At 41.6% G+C, this 15,465-nt stretch overlaps 1 protein-coding gene across 3 annotated transcripts in view; it reads left to right on the top strand.

The window, feature by feature from the left end:
* PLCB1 (phospholipase C beta 1) overlaps window positions 1–15,465 on the top strand; it is a 457,336-nt gene that overhangs the window by 349,697 nt on the left and 92,174 nt on the right. For all 3 annotated transcript variants that reach the window (XR_011854040.1, XM_072140489.1, XM_072140490.1), the window contains 2 exons: window positions 277–361; window positions 3,245–3,422. Coding sequence is in view for 2 of the 3 variants with exons in the window: in XM_072140489.1 (XP_071996590.1) it covers window positions 277–361; window positions 3,245–3,422 (263 nt within the window). In the remaining variant the exon portion in view is untranslated. The remainder of the gene's footprint in view (window positions 1–276; window positions 362–3,244; window positions 3,423–15,465) is intronic.

The following is a 15,465-nucleotide window of genomic DNA, read 5'->3' as shown; positions in this document are numbered from 1 at the left end:
AGAGGGGAAGGCGCCTGTAATTTCTATGTTTTGTGTATGACATGAAAACTTATCAATTTTCAATCTGGTTTAATAAATGCGCATGTAACAATTTATCTGAGCAGCGTCATATAACTTTCCAGCCCATCGGGATAAGCTTCAACTTGGAGATCATTACTCTATAATGGACAGTCCTTACATCGCCCAGACCATGATACAGCAGCCATTTCTGACCACAGAAACAAATTGATGTTGTGCACTTTATTCTGACTTTGTTCAAATTCCACTATTTTACAGACCGAAGCAACAGGCGAAGATGGCTGAGTACTGCAAGCAAATTTTTGGGGATGGACTTCTGACAGAGCCTTTGGAGAGGAATCCAGTAAGACAATATCATATATATAACAATTATGTCCTTCTGTTGTTTTACCTTCAGTCATTTTTAAAGGGGATGTCCTGTTTATAAAACCTATGTACAAAAGTTACTGGGGCACATTTACTTACCCGGTACTGTCGCGATCCTGCGGCGGAGCGTTCTCAGTCGAGGATTCTGGTCTTCCAGCGATTCACTAAGGTAGCGCGCCCGCTGTCCACCAGGTGTCGCTGCTGCGCTGAAGTTGCTGCGCGTGTCAAGCGACACATTTTTTTTTTAAATTCTGCGTTTTTTCCGAATCCGTTGGGATTTCCGAAGGCCACTCCCCCCCCCAATTTCCGTCGCATGCATGCCGGTGCCGATGCACCACCATCCAATCGCGTGCGCCAAAAACCCGGGGCAATTCAGGGAAAGACGGCGCAAATCGGAAATATTCAGGAAACCCGACGAAAAATAGCGATTCGGGTCCTTAGTAAATGACCCCCATTGTGTTAGTGGCTATCATGAGGATGGTTCTTGTGTTACCTGACTGGGTGGTCATAGTCGCCATGCTCCTGCTGTCTCTAATAATCCTAGTACCTGAGCTCCTTGGTGTCCTGGCCGCAAGTTTTCTGCTGCAACTCCTGGTTCCTAAGAACATGTCCAGCCTAAAAGTTAAAGGACCAATGCAATCGGTCCTAATGCATCTCTTCTTATTAATTGCACATCTCGTAAAACAGTGAACAGCGTGGAGCATCTGCCTGATCCATTATACAAAAGACTTACAGTGGCACCTATTTGATTTTTATGTGTAATACTGCATATCTCCTGCAGAGGTGCCATTACACAATGGCACACCAGATAACCCAGCTTATAGAGGAATATTGAGATTCTTTTTCAGCTAGACAACATGTTTTCTTGCCATTCGGAGCCATTCTAACAGGAATTGACTATGTCATGTCCACAAACCCTTTAGTGTGAGCCTTAAAAGGCTTTTGCGGGAAACCCCTTGAAAGGGCAGCATAGGGCGGGACCTAAACATAGCCCTCCAGAGAACATATTTGGCTCCTATGGCAATTGGCATTGGTTTATTACACCCAACAAGGGAGCCCTTCCCAGGGGTAATCTACTTTTTTTCTACTTTTCTAAATTCTGCCCCTTCTGCTTTTACAGAAAACACCATAAAATTACTGTAAATAAGGAAAGCATCAGTTTACTCCCAAAAAGTTACTGTAAAATAGATATTGCTGTTCCATCTTCATTATCTCAGCTCCAGTGCTTGCACAGTTGTAAAGTTAAACAGATGGTTGTGAAGGTGAGGGCAAGATACGTGCACATTGGGAGCAGGGCCGCCATCAGGGGGGTTTAGCGTGACTTTGCTTAGGGGCCCCCAAGGAGGAGAAGGGGCCCCCATTCACAGAAAACCCCCCTGCCTTCTCATGTGCAGGGAACTCACTGTGCACACAGGACCAGATTATCATTCTTTGGGTGTGGGGGCCCCCACATTTCCTAGTAGAGACCCTGATTAGGAGGGTAATGAACAGAGAGCTGAGAAGTCAGAGAAGAGACTATCTCTGACAGGTTTTAGCTGCAGGACCTGTCAGAAGTCTATGGACTCCATATTACTGCGGTCCAGATGTCTCTCTGCTGTGGGACTCATTTACTAAGGGTCTGTGGACCACACTATCGTCGGAATATCCGTCGATTTCCGATGTGCGCTGCATTTAGAAGGGGATTGTGTCGCATGTGATTGGATTTTGGCACATCGGTGCCGGGTTTCATGCAGCAGAAATGGGGGCAGGCCGTCGGACGATCCGACGGATTCGGACTAAGCGCAGGATTTAACATTCAAAATTGTGTTGCAAGCCAAGCACTTACATGCACCGGGAAGAAGAAGGTGAACTTGGGCGGACCTGAGCTGGGAGCGAAACATTCAGGATCTCGGGCGCACGATCGACGTGGATCGCGGCAGACATCATCCTCGTCGGACAACGCACCTCGGGGATCGGGCACGGACCAGGTAAGTAAATGTGCCCCGATGTATCTGTCCAGCTTTAGACACCTGGGTCCTAGAGCCCACCTGATTAATCCTGTCCTAGAATGCAACCATTGTAAATAAATGTAGTGCACTCACAAAAATTATCGGTAAGAACCATATGGCGATCATTTGCTCCTTCCATAACGTGGAATAACGTGGAATTAGCTTGAAATTGACTTATTTTAATATAAAATCTTCAATCTTTAAGTAATGTATAGGTTCAGAAATACGGTTTCCAATATTGTTACATTATATACTGGTCAGACGTCCACAGCAGTACTCCTCCGGGAGACTATGATGTTTCCCTAGAAATGATGCATTGTACACTATATCTACTAAAATATTCTTCAATAGGAAACGTTACCATAGGCAGATATATAGTACAGTACAGACACACAGGGCAACTCTATTAGCTCTTATCTATCAATGGCTATGTATTTGCTGAGTACAGACAATCTGCCTGGCAGGAGCGAATTGTAATATTGCCGGGGGTTAGAGACTTATATCACTCTGAGGATGGGTAGACCTGCATGTCAGGCTCCAGAATGGGATGTCATTTTCATTGCATTGTTACTATATTACCCTCAGGCTTATGCACAGGACTGTTTATCGTCTCCATAACCCCCGGAATTGTACAGAGTCCTAATAGGGTAGAAATTGGACTCCTCTGTATATCCACATTTTCTAAGTTTGTAGCATATCTGACAGCAGCCGTCTCATAGGCAAGAACCGGAGAAGGATTTGGCTCTCTGTCTCCATCTACAGGCTACATTTAGTGCTGCACTTTGTGGGTTTATATCTTTGTTACCTTACAGAATCATTTTTCTTTCTGTTGGTAAAGTGAACATAACAATGTGATGTATTCATCCCCACAGCTAGAACCGGGGGTCCCTCTTCCCAGCCCTATGGAATTAAAGTATAAAATTCTGGTGAAGAATAAGAAGAAATCGCACAAGTCGGCTGATGGGAGTGGAAAGAAGAAACTAGCAGAGCAAGCGTCCAATGCCTGCAGCGACTCCTCCAGTGTGTTTGAGCCATCGTCACCTGGTGCAGGTAGGTCGCTGGTGGAGGGGGGTTTACATATTAGACTTACATGAAAGTTAGGAGAACTAAGAAAAAATGTATCCCAAGATGTTCACAGCAGATAAAAATGTAGTTGCTGAGCTGCATGGCACTGGTTGTGGGCATCAGTCAACATCAGATATTTCAACTCTTCATAGTTCTACTACGGGGCGGATTAAACGGACCCTATTGCCTTTATGTAGTTCGTATTGGACTCCATAAGAAGTGCACGTGAAAATAGTAAACTTTGTAATGTAGTTCATTAAGCAGCTTCTCTATGCCTTTTTTTTTACTTCTTTCTCCTGTAGTGAGCAGTGTATCTGAAATCCTGTATACAGCACAGAGATAATGAAAGAAGGCTAAAGATTAGCTCTTTTCATACCAAGAGAATATTTCCCTTGATGATTCTTCTCTATAAGAAGATTAAACTATCCAGGGACAGTATGTAAAGAGTAAGGTCATTAGTCACTCTTTCTGGATCCTTTATCCCTCAGCAGTTAGCGGATACAGGACAGAAAGTTGATTTACAGCTTAAAGGACATCTACAACCAGAATGAAGGATAGTAACCCAAGCACACGAACATACTGGTGTGTGTCCCCTCTGGCAGGATCTGCGCTTCTTTCACCTTCCTTGTCCCTGGTTTTCACATGGTTTTTAAAATTATGCTAGGGCATAATCTGGGCTCCATAGAGGTTAATGTCGGGAGCCTCTCAGGCTCATTTGCATAATTTTCAAAGCCTGTTTTACTTAAAACAAGGGCATAAGAAGCTAAAAAAATAGTGGAGCCTGTCAGTGTGCTTGGTTTACAATCCTTCATCCTGGTGGTAGATGTAAATAAGAAGGAAATGCAGAGGAAAAAGAAGGTCACATGGACATATTTCTATAGTAAAGAATATTACAAAGTTTACGATTATCATCTGCACTATTAATGTATGCAATTTTGTTAAGATTTCAATCTTTTTATACTAAGAAGCTTAAAGGGGTTTTCCACTTTCAGCAAATAATTGATATTCTTTGTGTTTTGAAAAGTTATAAAATTTTCCAATATACTTTCGGTATCAGTTCCTCCTGGTTTTCTAGATCTCTGCTTGCTGTCCTGCTATAGAAACCTTCTATGTTTACTTCCATTGGATAGAAATCCGTCCATGGTTTTTTGATGGACGCGCAGGTGCACAAGACATTATATCACAGAGCCGTGTAATACTAACGACTCGTGCACCTGTGTGACGTCACATGACTAGATTTCTATCCACTGGAAGTAAACAAAGCTTTAAATGAAGTACAGCAAGCAGAGATCTAGAAAATCCTGAAGAATTGATGCAGAAAGTATATTGGAAAATTTTCTGTTTTCCTTACGCAAAGGAAATTATTTACTGGACAACCTGGGGGTAGATTTATCAAATGACATTGATTTGTGCTCCGGCTCACTGTATGATGAGACCCCGATCCGTCTGGCTACGACCTCAGCCTTAGCTTCATACCACTGAGCCTTGAACGGTCGCTGTCTTTGGTATGTGCGCAAGCGAGAAAAGAAACGTCTGCCATCGACCCACTCAGCAGCGCCCCCTTCAGTTGGCGAGGAAGTGGCATAAAAGGCGATTCACAAGGCATGGCATAAAAAAACCCTTATGTGTCAGTGTGTGGCCGCCTAGAGGTTGTATTGGGACTTGCAACCTGCCATAAGGTGTTTGCATGTTGAATTGGTTTTGGGTTCCTCTTTTCTTCCTTTCTCTTCCTTTTCCCTCTTTCCTTTTTTTTTTCTTGTTATACATATTCTTACAAATTAACCTACCAAGACATTTCCATCCCAATCCAATACCTTGGCAGATACAGTATAATTACAGTTACATTTCTAGCCCTATATAATAGAAATATAACAAAGACTGTTGATAATATTGCCGGTTGTCGCTGTGAATTCATACAAGTCGGCGATAGTCCTATATTTATTATGCACCATGTGCACTCTCCCGCACCTTATAAATAAATGATAATAATCATTTCACAATTTATTCCTCCTAGATTTCCAATTCGGTTTGCCTAATGGCTTTTTTTTTTTTTTTTGCCTTTAAAAGCCTGAAAATATGACCAGATTAAAGTAGGCAGCTTGAGCACATACATACACATCAAATAGCTATTAAGTGAGTCAAAGCCCTGGCACCATGGTGGGTGTCACATACTGGTGGAGAGGACTGGTGAACCAGAAAATTATCTAGCTTTCCATGAGTGCTTTTAAGTGTACCAAGTGCATGTACAATAACATGCATTATAATTCTGGGGAGAAAATCGTATGAAAGCGCATCCTCTATATGGAAAGCACTTCACCAGGAAGAAAAGCTTCTGATATGGAATGGAAAAGATCCGCCATTTATGACAATACAACGCAGGCTCTCTGTGACGAGACGTGGATCTACAAAAGAGCCGATGATTTGTGTAGGACAACTCTAAGATACTCATATTCCATCCTGAGAATGAAGAAACTCTAGGTACCCCACAGCGCCCCATTAATCTTTCCAAAGTCTATGGAAAGTATACAGATCCGCAGCTCAGCTCAGAGACTATGGGGCACATTTACTAAGGGTCCGTCGGATGCATTTCCGTCAGGTTTCCCGACTATTTCTGATTTGCCCTGAATCGCACAGGGGTTTTTGCCGCACACGAGCGGATTGTGGCGCATCGGCGCCGGCTTTCATGCGACACAAATCGGGGGTGTGGTCATCGGACAATCCGACTGATTCGGACAAACCATGGAATTTAGCTTTCAAAATTGTGTCGCAACATCAGCACTCACATGCACCGGGAAGAAGATGGTGAACTCCGGCAGACGTGAGCGTGGAAGCGACACATGCAGGAAATTGGACGCATGACCTTAGTGAATCGCGGCAGCTCCGAATCCTTGTCAGACATCACACCTCGGGGATTGCAACGGGACGGGTAAGTAAATGTGCCCAAATATGACAATATATATATACACACAACTCCTTTAATTCAATTGCATCTAGCCCTACAGATACACCTGTCAAAAGATTTTACCTCAGTAAATACCAGCCCCCATCAAGTAGGGTATAAAATATCCATTCTGGAATGCCCTCTTTTATGTGAAATCTCATCCCTTTACCTCAGAGGTGTAGCTACTGGAAATATGGGTACAGCGCAGTACTACTAGTCGTATCCTGGATAAATGGGAACAGGTCAGTACTACAACCCCTATCTTGTATATATGAAAATATAAAAACATCATGTGAAAACGAGATTTTCCTGAGATGAGTCAAGTTTAGAGGCTACAGTGGTATTGTCAATTCAGATGCCCCTATATTCAGATCTATAGTACCTAGAAACATACTTCTGGTGTCATATTAAACAAAAGAATCCCATTTACACAAATACACTTGTGGTTCTGTGAGTTATAGAACTTGAGCAGAGTAAAGTTAAATGTTACCTCAGATAAGCAAGCTTAAAAGTTGCAGGAACGTGTCATATCAGGCATCTTCAGTTCTATACCTAGAAATATACTGCTGGTTTTATATTAAAGAATCCCATCTTTCAGATTGCACCAGGTTTGTGGTTCTGTGAGCTACAGGACTCGAGATACAGGCAGCTAAAGACCTAGTCTGAAATATGAGCAGCAGATAAAATCCAATTCTTGCCTTTTTTTAACTGCCTCTTTTAAACCTGAAGCGGTCCGAAAGAGGAGAATGTCATCTATTACATTGAAGCATGTTTCTAGGTACTATAGGTCAAGGCTGAGATATGGAATCACTGAGGGTCTGTTTTTGTGATTGATGGGTGTCACAGGAGTCGCCCCCACCAATAACATTGACAGCCCCTATTGTGTGGATAAAGCATATCATACAGACTTCCTACAACCCCTTTAAAAGAAAAACATTCGGTGAAAACATAAAACCAGCATTATATTACATGACATAAGCGATGCTTTAGTGACATTAGTGACAACCAGGAGCAGGTTATGCTCAGTGTTATTAATGTGCAGTCGTCTTCCTTGTACCTGACATGACGCGAGCCCATACTCCATGTTACTGCCAAGTTATAGTTGTAGGAAGTGTTTGTACATGAAAATAAAGGCAACTCCCTTCACATGTGAGAAAACAGTGGCACAGCGGCGGCACACGGGAGAAGATCATTCAATCTGGGCAGGGAAATTGTATTTACAGATGGCAGCTGCACACTGGGAGTCAGGAGCAGGTTTATAGGCCTCTACCTGCGACCCATATGATGGAGGAATTTACAGAGTCATAGATAAGTAGATACACAATCTACTACTGCCACGTCCATGGCTTCCTTATATGAGGCTCCTGCTCTTCCCATTTGTTGTCCTAGAGAGTTCCTGTGCCTAAGGGGTCCAGTTGTGGAGGGGCGTCCTGAAAAGAAGGACTTTTTTTGGTTTCATTTTAAAAAAGTTTTTAATCCTCACTGGCCTGACTGATGGTGTGTATCAACTAAAAAAAAGGTTGGGAGGGTTGGGAGCTACGGTATATATGTGGTCACAGGGGGTAAGTCTTTAGGAGGTTAGAGAGTAATAGCCTCTAGATATGGAAGCACAGGGGATGTCAATACAAGGTTATAATATAACATAGAGGGGACAATGGATCATAGCAGAGAGGAATACAGATAATATAGAAGTAATAAGACTGTAATCACAGGGTGCACACAGGAGGGGAGTCAGATATACAGAGAGGTGGTATCCTCAGGTTATGGCAGGGCTATCCATGTCATCATGATTAATAATTATTACATAGCTACAGTGTGATAGTTGGTCTCTTTTGTACAGACTAGACAATATCATTATAACAACTCATGAGCAAATCATGAAAACTCTCACAAATAAATGTGTTTTTATTGGTCCGTATTCAGGCTCAGTACTTAGGGCAGCGAGATTTGTATATGCAGCTCAGCCTAGAGGTTGGAACAATCACACCAATCATTCTTATCACGTCTATAGCGTCTTATAGTTAAGAATCTCCCTTTAAAAAGTTACTTCTCTTCTTGTCGAAATAGTTTATTCTATCTGAAAAGTATATTACATGAGTAGAACAGTTCTGTTACATCCTGCTGTATGGAAGAACCATCACGGAGCTTCATTTACTGTCATTAAGTATCAGTTCTTCATTTCTTTCAGTTCAGTTCTTTCATGTACAGATGTGTCCACCCATTACTTAGACCACATTTGGTTAAAAAGCACTATAAAGATAGATGCCTTTTCACAACTAAATAACGTTGAGGGTTATGTTATATACAATTCCTCATCCAATCCCTTCCCTTCCTTGGTTGAACTTCATAGATAGATAGATAGATAGATAGATAGATAGATAGATAGATAAGGAAAGTCCAAGCAGCACAAACCATTTGTTAGAGTGGGTGCAGGCGTCCCGGGACAAGGCGTGGGTCCCTCAGCAATATATTGAAGAAAGTGGGCAGCACTCCGGAGTGCTACCCACTTTCTTCAATAGATAGATAGATAGATATATGATATATAGATATATGATAGATAGATAGATAGATAGATAGATAGATAGATAGATAGATAGATAGGAGCTATGAGATAATAGATAATAATACTAATCTTTATTTATATAGCGCCATCGAATTCTGTAGAGATAGAGAAGAGATAGATGACCATCCAAATAGTTTTGCAACTGTGATAAAACTGTCATAAAACCTACAGATGAAGAAATGCTCTGAATGATTTAGATTTATTTTTGCTCTCTAAAGTTTGAGGATCTTTTATTAGAGCTGTAAGCCATGAGTAGGCATGCCGTGTAATGTCACATTCTCCAGGATTTACTTTGTTTAATTATTTCCTCAATAAATTGACAAAGAACTTTTCCCATCTGTGTGGCTGTCTTTAATTACAAATTGAAGTCAGTTCAATAGTGAGCAGATGGCTCCACCCAGTGGAGGAAATGTGCAATGACACTTAGTAAAAAAAATTAGTAAAAATTGTAAAAACATGATACGCTACTTTAGCAGGTGTTCTAAAATATGAAAGTGCTATAATAAAATCTTTTTGTCAATAAAATAAAATAATATATTCTTATGTATAAAGCATACATTGCATACACTACTATGAGGGAAGGCTGCCTTTATAGCTTTATTTGAAGGCGTATCTTCAGGGTATTGACATTTAATTTAATTAATCTGCCATATATATATATATATATATATATATATATATATATATGCACAGTATATATATATATATATATATATATATATATATATATATATGCACAGTATATATATATATGTATGCGTATATACACTCACCGGCCACTTTATTAGGTACACCTGTCCAACTGCTCGTTAACACTTAATTTCTAATCAGCCAATCAAATGGCGGCAACTCAGTGCATTTAGGCATGTAGACATGGTCAAGACAATCTCCTGCAGTTCAAACCGAGCATCAGTATGGGGAAGAAAGGTGATTTGAGTGCCTTTGAACGTGTCATGGTTGTTGCTGCCAGAAGGGCTGGTCTGAGTATTTCAGAAACTGCTGATCTACTGGGATTTTCACGCACAACCATCTCTAGGGTTTACAGAGAAAGGTCTGAAAAAGAAAAAACATCCAGTGAGCGGCAGTTCTGTGGGCGGAAATGCCTTGTTGATGCCAGAGGTCAGAGGAGAATGGGCAGACTGGTTCGAGCTGATAGAAAGGCAACATTGACTCAAATCGCCACCCGTTACCACCAAGGTAGGCAGAAGAGCATCTCTGAATGCACAGTACGTCGAACTTTGAGGCAGATGGGCTACAGCAGCAGAAGACCACACCGGGTGCCACTCCTTTCAGCTAAGAACAGGAAACTGAGGCTACAATTTGCACAAACTCATCGAAATTGGACAGTAGAAGATTGAAAAAATATTGCCTGGTCTGATGAGTTTCGATTTCTGCTGCGACATTCGGATGGTAGGGTCAGAATTTGGCGTCAACAACATGAAAGCATGGATCCATCCTGCCTTGTATCAACGGTTCAGGCTGGTGGTGGTGGTGACATGGTGTGGGGAATATTTTCTTGGCACTCTTTGGGCCCCTTGGTACCAATTGAGCATCGTTGCAACGCCAAAGCCTACCTGAGTACTGTTGCTGACCATGTCCATCCCTTTATGACCACAATGTACCCAACATCTGATGGCTCCTTTCAGCAGGATAATGCGCCATGTCATAAAGCTGGAATCATCTCAGACTGGTTTCTTGAACATGACAATGAGGTCACTGTACTCAAATGGCCTCCACAGTCACCAGATCTCAATCCAATAGAGCATCTTTGGGATGTGGTGGAACGGGAGATTCGCATCATGGATCATGGACAAATCTGCGGCAACTGTGTGATGCCATCATGTCAATACGGACCAAAATCTCTGAGAAATGCTTCCAGCACCTTGTTGAATCTATGCCATGAAGAATTGAGGCAGTTCTGAAGGCAAAAGGGGGTCCAACCCGTTATTAGCATGGTGTACCTAATAAAGTGGCCGGTGAGTGTATATATATATATATATATATATATATATATATATATACACATTTATCAGATTGAATGTTATTAAAAAAATATACCTGTGTGACGATAATTTCCCATAATTGTACACATATTGTCCCCTTAAAAATGAAGGACAGGTGTACTTGGATACAACCACCACTGCTGGAATGATTGCTCCAAGAAACAAATAGTTTTTGCGTATGAAATGTCTGGGAGCTACTGCATATCCCACAGCCGAATACTGAATTCTGATGATTAGGCTCCTTAATAGTGTGTGTCAGGTCACCGCTAAGGTTCAGGGGTGGTCATATCCAAGGACAGCTACCTGGTTTCTCACGGACAACATGACTACATTTATGGGACATTATTTCCACTAAGTTACATTTATTTTAATAACATTCCATGGAAGAAATGATTATATTCATGCCTTTTTAGCACTACCCTGACATACAAAGCATAAGATTTACTGGCTCAGTTGAGCAAAAATTCTAAATGTATACCTCTTTTGTGGAAAGGGGTGTGTCTTCTCACAATTTGAGAGATTTACCTTATTTCATACTGGAAACTGATGTAAATTATAATGCAAACCCACAACAATAAGAGGATTGTTCTCTATTCTCAAGATTCCAGGAGATCTCCCTAATATACTTATGTCACCAGGACTTATGCCAGAAGTCCCAGAAAAACTGAATGAAGCACAAATAAGGAACCTGTAGGTGCATTACATTTCATTCTGCACTTTGATGGGCACCCAGTATTTGATCACTGGAGGGTCCATCATTAAGACACTAATTTTCCATCCTGTTCCCATACAGAACCTTAAAAACAATTCATGTCCAAAATATTAAGGATTTTCATCTCTTTACCTGTGTGTCAACTGGTTACAAAGCGTGTCTCTTGCTCTGGAGGACCGGTCCTGTCCTGAATTATTTAAACATCCCATTCTTAGGGGAAATGTGTAATGCTTAATTTCCCCTGAGGAGGCGCTGCAGGGAAATACTTATTTCTAAATTTCTCTCCAGATTACTGCTTATCTGCTGGACTTTACACTTACAGATTACAGATTACAGATCCGGAGCAGAGGTCCCCCGTCATGACGATCTTCTAGTTGTCCCAGTAGTACATACAGTATGACACTTGTATTATAGTCCCAGTAGTGAAATATAATTGTTTCTCCAATGTTCTTTCGGAGACTTTGAATCGATAATTGTACTTATTGAAGAGATTTAGCGTCTTCTTTTATTTTACAGATAGGAGGTTTGACATTGTAGAAAGAGGCCATTGTTCTGGCATTTTCTTTTTTGGGAATGAAACGCTCTGCAGCCGCTGCATTTCGTGGGGTTTTACACTTCCTTTATCCTGCGCTTTGGCTCAGTGGAAACCCTTTTACTTTGTCAGTTGTGCTCTTTGTCCAGGCCTCCTGAACTCCTCTGTGCTGCTGGAGGCCATTTATATTGTGTTATTTCCAGCTGTATTCTAGTGCTCTGCTCTTTCTTCGATTCTTCAGCTTCATACTGTTCCATCTTATATATGTTTCATTACTTACTGGAATGTTACGCAACTTGAAGCAGCTCCTCCCAAGGGAATGTAAAATTTTTTTGAATTCCATCTTATACTTTAAAGGAACCTGTCACCAGATTTTTGGTAATAAACCTAATGACAAGTTCCCATAGCTCTATAAAAACTTTTGCCCACAATGTTTTTTAGCTAATGCATAGTTCCAACCCCCAGAAAATGGACTTTGTAAGCCTACATGGCACCCTGCCAGAAGGAGAAGCGACCACCAAAGGGCATGTGTTATTCATAAGAGGCATTGTTTTTCTCAGCTAATGTCTCCAGCATGTCCCTCATCCCCCCTGCCTTCAATGGAGTCATCCTTTTATCTGCACTGCCAAAGGGAGAGGGGATGAGGGCAGACGTAAACTGAGAGATTCCCTGCAGTGCATGTATAACAGTGAGGCTTACACAGTTAGTATAGTGCTATGGGAAACCTGTCATTAGGTTTATTACTAAAAGTCCGGTGACAGGTTCCCTTTAAAGGAAATTACAATTTTAGGTAAACATTTGTGAAGTTGTAGCATACATATATACTAGCCATAAGTCCCTCCCATTTCTAGAGGTGGATCTAAATTCTTTAGTGCGTCATGCGGTGTCAAACAGGAAGTGATGACATCGGGTACATTCTGCATGAGACGATCTCTGCCACGAGATGCCACTAGATGTCACCTCCTAGGCTAAAATCAATGGTGTCCTTCACATGCCATCACTTCTGGTCAGTTACAATGGAGAGAACCAAAGATGGCCTGGTTCTCCCTAGAGTGGTACGTTAAGTATAGGATTTTTGTTATTTATTCTGCCACTCTTGTAGTTTTTACAGAAAAATTAAAAAAATTGACCAAGAGTCCTCTGAGATGCCCCATGTGAATGGTGTGCTCATGGCAGACTAGTGCTCCATTTACTAATATGGGACCACCCTATGGAGGACCTGTCTCGTCCTTCTCTACTCAACCAACCCATTCCTTTGAAGGGGAATGGTGTAATGCTTAATTTCCCCTGTGCTGGGGCCACTGGGATTAAAAAAACTGTTGGCAAGTTTCTCCAAAGTTTCCCAAAATATTACAGAATAGGGTCTTACTAGGTTAGTCCAGATGAACCAACTTCATGATACAAAATCCTCCCATCCCCGGGGTAAGGATTGTTCTATCACATTTACATCTCCAGGGCTAATGTAGATCTTTTGAAAATCTTTGTTCTGAGGAATCCTTGTTTCATCTGTATTCTGCGGCAGACCTCGGTTCACTTCCTTACATAATTAGAGGCAATTATTTTATAATAACACAGTGCAGCATTCTGGTATCAATCCATTTGCTATTGCTCCCAGCGGGAGAAATGATATTATTCACCCTGAGGAGTCTTAAAGGGGTTTTCCTATATATTTCCTTTAAGTCATCCAGAGCAAGAGCTTCTGTGTTATATGCAATCTGACTTGACTCATAGAGAAGGGTCGTGACTTCCAAATGGTGTCCATGTGCCCTAATAGGTAAGACATCCCTACATACACCACTTGATGCAAGTTGGACATTACTGGTAAGTTGGAATTGGCATGGACATTACTGGTGACATCAGGGAGCATAGAGGCTCTTAGAGCACCAACCAAATGTTCCATTTTTCTGTTACTTATCTTGCACCACATTTTCTGCTTTATATGCAGCATTTAATATGCAGCAATTGGCCTAATAAACCACAACCAGAATTTTGTCAAGCAGTGACAACGCCTTCTAGTTTTTGTTTCTATTATAGTCCAATGTGGTGACATCATCCTGAAAATTAACTTTGAAGTGAGCTGTAAATTGGTTGTATAAAGTCAAGGAGGAGGAGAGTTAAACAGTGAAGTCAATGTGGGGAGCTCTGAACGCCTCCTCCTTTGTGACTGACATCACGCATCAGACTTCAGAAGATCTGGTTAGGGAAGTTCTCTGGATGCTGAACCATCGATTACAGTAAAAGGAGGCTTGATTTCAGTGTTAAAATCTCCACCTCCGGGACTTTATACAACCAATTTAAATCTCACTTCAAAGTTGATTTCGTCAATGATACCACCACACTGGGTCATGAAAGTTCCATGATCTGGAAGGTGTTTAGCTGCTTGACAACATACTGGTAGTGGCTTATTACGTCAATTTCTTCTGAAAGGTTCACTTTAAGGGTCAATAATTGTGTAAGTGTTTACACCTCTCCAGAATTACATGTCAGGATCACATCTAAACCTAGAAGCAGCTAAACAGACCAGCTATGATTTATATCTCATTCCTATTGCTCACGAGGTCTGCAGCACCTTTTATATGTTGTTGCTTGGCATAAACAGTTCTACATCTCATTTTCACTTTTTGCCAAAGTTGTTTTTACCTCTATGTAGTCATCTGATAATTGATACTGGCTATGAATAAAAACTGCAGCTAAAGATTATGGGGGGTATTTACTGGTGTGGGGCAGAAGCCATGAAATAATCGCAAATTCTAGGCAAGTCTCTTGATGTATCCGGCTGCGCCCGAGCATCGACAGGGCTATCATAGGCTGGCACACAAGCGCCGGCATGTGATAAATAACCCCCTAGGACAGTGATGGGGAACCTTTTAGAGACCGAGTGCCCAAACTACAGCCAAGACCCACCTATTTATCGCAAAGTGCCAACACAGAAATTTAATTTGTGATTTATACTCGCTGCTCTGTCACATCTTTCATTGATATCAGCACCTGAGGACACCAATAAATCAGTAAATAGAAGAAATTTGGATGATCATTGTAGCTTCCCTCCAGGGTCCTGTAAACAGGAAGAATTGTCAGGGCTGGAGCAGGAGCTACAATGATAATCCAGATCTGTCCACACCTTCCCACTCCTCCAGTAGTCCCAAGTAGTCCTGTCACTTTAAAATAGCACTGTGCACAGCAAGTCCTGGGCTGTCTGGGACTGCAGAAAGATACCTGGAGTTCTCTCTGGTGATGGTCTGAGTGCCCACAGAAAGGGCTCTGAGTGCCACCTCTG

Source organism: Engystomops pustulosus, chromosome 3 (genome assembly GCF_040894005.1).
Source record: "Engystomops pustulosus chromosome 3, aEngPut4.maternal, whole genome shotgun sequence".
In the NCBI taxonomy this organism is placed as follows: Eukaryota; Metazoa; Chordata; class Amphibia; order Anura; family Leptodactylidae; genus Engystomops; species Engystomops pustulosus.
Note: the sequence above shows the minus strand (reverse complement) of the source record. Positions and strands in the feature narration are given on the sequence as shown.